Below are 5,017 nucleotides of genomic sequence, written 5' to 3' on the forward strand. Positions count from 1 at the left end.
AGGGTTTCCTTACTTGAGAGACAAGTAATATCTTCAATAGGCTTAGAGCTAATGGAGCCGTGCCGGACTACCTTGGCCTATGATAATCTGATTCGGAATACTATGTAACTCTGATCTTATTCTGAGCTTTTCGATCATTCCAAGTACCCTGAGTACCACGTGTCATAAGCCCATAAAAGGGTCCCACACTTCCTTTTGTCTCCTTCTATCTCTCTCATCCTCTCATCGGCGAAGCTGTATCAGATTTTTTTCTGTTGTCACTTTGCGTCGTTTTAGGTATACGGGTTCGTCATTGTCATATCGTTCCAGATTTCCTTTACCATTGTCGTCGTGTAGTTTCCAATTTCAGTTGTATCGATCAATTAGATATCTTCCTTGCAAAGATCATGATCTAGTGCGGGCTCTGAAGAGAGAGAAAGGGTGAGGGGTGAGAGATAGAGAATGGAAGGGAAGCATAGTTAGTGGTGAGAAGTGACAGTGGCAATATGGTGGTGTGGTTGTCGGAGTTTTACATATGTAAGCACCATAAAAGTATTTTTATTCTGCATAAATTTGCAAAACAAGTTCAAGGTAAGAAATTTAAGTATGGACTCTCAATCGACATCTCGGTTTAATTAGAGATAAAAGTAAATAAGAGACTTTCAAGATGACTTTGTTACGTGTCTTCCCAACTCTTTTCTTAATGTTTACATATTGGAAATGTACATGATCCAGTATTAATTCAAATACTTTGTAATGGGACATCTTTTATAAAGAATTATTTAGTCAAAAAGTAATGTCTTGTAACTATATATCTATTAAGTAATAATCTAATTCTCTCTGTATAGTAATAAAAAATTTGTTTGGTCTCAATATTATTACAATAGAAAGATTTCATGTGTATATGGTTGGAGGGTATTTTTCTTTTAAAATTGGAATATTGCAAGAATATATCAGTTAAAACCTTTTTTTTTCTGGGTAATCAAACTTCATTTAAAAGAAAATCCACAAATACAATCAGTACCGATACAATCAAAGTTCAAGGCAAGAAGCAAATTGGGGAGTTACATATTCCCAAATGTAATTCGACAGAATACGTAATCCATACTTGGCAAAAGCATCCGCTGCAAAGTTTGCTTTCCTAAAAATATAGTTTCATTTGATAGCAGAGTACTTCTTGGTCACTGGGATACGTCATTTAAAACTTTTGTTTGTCGAGTAACATGAAAGGAAAAAAAGAAAAGAAAAGAAAAGAAACACTAAAGAACAACTATGCTAGCGCTAACGACGCTAGAGCAGTCATTGGAATTTTTTATATTTTTATTTAAACGTTCAAATCTTTATTTTAAAGTTTGAAGTTTGAGTATGAGTGAAAATGTCTCTAAGACAAACAAAAACACACTGGTGAAATCCAGACCTACACACGGAGCGATGGGTTTTAGACCTTCTAGATTTATATAAGTTAATATTCAGAGACAAGATCACAAAACACATCCATGACCCCAAAAATGGTCTCAAACCAATGATGGTAATTTTAAAATGAGCAATGTTAGAGAGATTAAATGTTTTAAACAAATTTGTAAACTAAATGATGTAGTTGTTGATGATTGAATTATTACTTAAGTGTGAATTATTGTGTTTATTTCTTTTTTGTAACATATAATTTAATTTGTAAATTTAATTTAAAATTTTAATCTCCTTCGTAATACCCTTTCAAAATTAAATATATAACCAATCTTTCAAGATTTTTCTTCACCAAATCAAAAGTATCTTGAAGAATATGTGGCAATTAGTGTTAGTAATTAAATATGTTTGACATGCGACCAAAAAAGCATAGTGGGTCCTCATATACATCTGAAATTTTTTCATCAATATTCTTTCTGCTTTCCATTCTTATTTCATGCGAGATATCTGTTAACTTGGTAAATTCATGAATGATAATAATTTCTTATTTCATGCAAAATATCTATTAAGTTGGTAAATTCATGAATGATAATAATGTCACAAAATTATATTACTTATTATATATTATTATTGTGATTATTATACAATGCCTGCAAAACCCACATTAACCAATTTCCTTTGAGATTTCCAAGCAGCAGGACTGCAGCCATCAGTGAAACCCTCCCTCCTCCGGTGGTTTACCACATTCTTTGTCCATCATCCCTCTCTCTCTCTCTCTCTCTCTCTCTCTCTCTCTGTACCATTGGCTATACATTCAAATCTTGCATTCCTTGTCCATCATCCCTCTCTCTCTCTCTCTCTCTCTCTCTCTCTCTCTCTGTAACATTGGCTATACATTCAAATCTTGCATAATAGTAAGCAGGGTAAAAGTCCAAGCAAACCCCCTGTAAATCACTCAAAACATCAAAAAACACAATAGGGCAGGAGGACCCATCTCTGATTCTTTCCCAAAATCCAGAAACCCCTCTTGTTTTTTAGCCCCTCCCTCTTGCTGTTCTTTCTTGTACTTATATGTTATATACCCCTCCCTTCCTTGGCCAGCCAATTCCCCCCCATCCCAAAAGCCATCCCTTTTCAAACATTTTTTTTCCTTTCTTTTCCTTCCTTTTCTTTTCACCTCTGCTTTATTCTCTCCCTCTCTCATCCACTAATTTCATACAAACAATTCCCAAACCCCATCAAATCCCCACTATAAATTCAGAGCAAAACCCATTTGTTAGTAAAACCCAAGAACTCCAAAATCCCCCTCCCCCTCTCTCCCTCCATAAAATAACCAAACCCCATTTCTCAAACTACCCCAAAAACTCCAAAGTTCATTACATTTCTCTACATCCAGCAAAACCTACTTGAAAAATACTCAGAATTTCCAAAATTCTATCACTTTTCTATAAATTGTGCGAAACCCATTTCTCAAAATCCCACCATCCCTCCATAAATTGCGCAAAACCCACTACTCAAAATCCCAAGTATTTTCACACCAAAAATGAAGGAGTATTGGACCTCTTTGGCTTCTTTGCTAGGCGTTTTGGCCTTCTGCCAGAGCCTCCTCCAAGCAGTGTTCCCACCGGAGCTCCGCTACGCCTTCGCCAAGCTCTTCAACAAGATCTTCCACTGGTTCTCCTCCTACTACTACTTCGACATCACGGAGATCGATGGCGTCAACACCAACGAGCTCTACAACGCCGTGCAGCTCTACCTCAGCTCCACGGTCTCCATCACTGGCACCCGCCTCAGCCTCACGCGCGCCCTCAACTCCAGCGCCATCACCTTCGGCCTCTCCAACAACGACTGCATGGTGGACAACTTCAACGGCGTTACCGTCCTCTGGGAGCACGTTGTCACGCAGCGGCAGAACCAGTCCTTCTCCTGGCGGCCGCTGCCGGAGGAGAAGCGAGGATTCACCCTCCGCATCAAGAAGAAGGACAAGTTACTCATCCTCAACAACTACTTGGACTATATCATGGAAAAGGCCAATGAAATCCGGAGAAAAAACCAGGATCGGCTTCTGTACACGAATTCCCGTGGCGGATCGTTGGATTCCCGCGGACATCCTTGGGAATCCGTACCGTTCAAGCATCCGAGCACGTTCGAGACGCTGGCGATGGACCCGAAGACGAAGAGGGAGATCATGGACGATCTCATGGACTTCGCCAATGGCCAAAACTTTTACCAGAAAACAGGGAGAGCTTGGAAGAGGGGTTACCTTTTGTACGGACCTCCGGGGACCGGAAAATCGAGCATGATCGCTGCAATGGCGAACTATCTTGGTTACGATATTTATGACCTTGAACTCACGGAGGTGCACACCAACTCCGAGCTGCGGAAGTTGCTGATGAAGACTAGTTCCAAGTCGATTATTGTGATCGAAGATATTGATTGTTCGATCAATCTGACGAACAGGAAGAACAATGGCGGCGGAGGGAATGCGGGTAGGAATTACTATGAATCAGGGGAGATGAGAAGTGGTGTTGGTGGTTCTGGGGAGGAGGGTGGCGGAGGAAATTCGATTACGCTTTCGGGGTTGTTGAATTTCACTGATGGGTTGTGGTCGTGCTGTGGGAGCGAGAGAATTTTCGTGTTCACAACCAACCACATTGAGAAGCTTGATCCTGCATTGCTGAGGAGTGGGAGAATGGATATGCATATTTTCATGAGCCACTGTTCGTTCCCGGCGTTGAATATTCTGCTGAGGAATTATTTGGGGTACGAGGAGGGGGATTTGGATGAGGAGATTACAAGGGAGTTTGAAGAGGTTTTGGAGAAGGCGGCGATGACTCCAGCGGATGTGAGTGAGGTGTTGATTAAGAACAGGAGGGATAAGGGCAATGCGGTGATGGAGTTGCTGGAGGCCTTGAAAGCGAGGTCGGAGAGGAGGAAGAAGAAAGAGAGTAATGGGGGTGGTGAGTTGGAAGAGGAAGAAGATGAAGAAGAAGAGGAAGAAGAGCAGGAGAAGAGGGCATTGGAGAGTCCTGAAGATGAAGGGTCATGTGACCTTGTTCAGGACAGCTGCAAGAAAAGTGATGAAGAGGATGATCAAAAACAAGATGATGACATTATAGAAAAATGAACATACGCTATCAGTGATGGATTCAGGATTTAAAAACGGAGTGAGAGTTGAAAAGTATTGGATATTCAAATTTTGATTTGTGGGAGTTGAGGATGAGAAAATTAGAAGCTTTCTACATTCTCCAATTCTAACATGTTATAAAAAGAATCTCTTGTCTTTGTAGTATTTTGAATAATGAAATCGAATCCCAATTTACTTGCAGCCAAAAAAATATTGAAACCAATATTATTTTACATGATCTTTGCATTGCAATGGCATAGATAAGTCTTTATTTGCATGTGGTTTGGTGACCGTATGATCTGATTTGCTTTCTACGTTGCTTTTGTGTGTTAAAAAAAAAAAAATTGGTGGGAGATGTTTGGTATTACATAATACTGTTAAAGAAGCATCCATTAGCTGGCTGACCTGTTTCTGAGAGACCACCTGGGGCTGGAGTTCACATGGCCACTTTTGCCTCTTGGTGGAGATGTCGGCATTTTAATTACTAGAATGATTTTCGCACTATCT

The 5,017-nt window shown here is 39.9% G+C and overlaps 1 protein-coding gene across 1 annotated transcript; it reads left to right on the plus strand.

Moving 5' to 3' along the window:
• The first annotated feature begins 2,755 nt into the window (after positions 1–2,755).
• LOC125473799 (AAA-ATPase At5g57480-like) lies at positions 2,756–4,711 on the plus strand. Its single transcript, XM_048577098.1, has one exon. The coding sequence runs from the start codon at positions 2,927–2,929 to the stop codon at positions 4,508–4,510; it is 1,584 nt and encodes a 527-aa protein (XP_048433055.1). The 5' UTR covers positions 2,756–2,926; the 3' UTR covers positions 4,511–4,711.
• The last annotated feature ends 306 nt before the right edge of the window (positions 4,712–5,017 follow it).

The sequence above is a fragment of a genome, unplaced genomic scaffold, assembly GCF_019419815.1.
Source record: "Pyrus x bretschneideri cultivar Hongxiangsu unplaced genomic scaffold, Pyrus_bretschneideri_v1 Contig97, whole genome shotgun sequence".
Lineage (NCBI taxonomy): Eukaryota > Viridiplantae > Streptophyta > Magnoliopsida > Rosales > Rosaceae > Pyrus > Pyrus x bretschneideri.

What these genes read in the sequence shown, in the direction of transcription:
- LOC125473799 (XM_048577098.1), top strand. Translation starts at nt 2,927, where the DNA reads ATGAAGGAGTATTGGACCTCTTTGGCTTCTTTGCTAGGCGTTTTGGCC.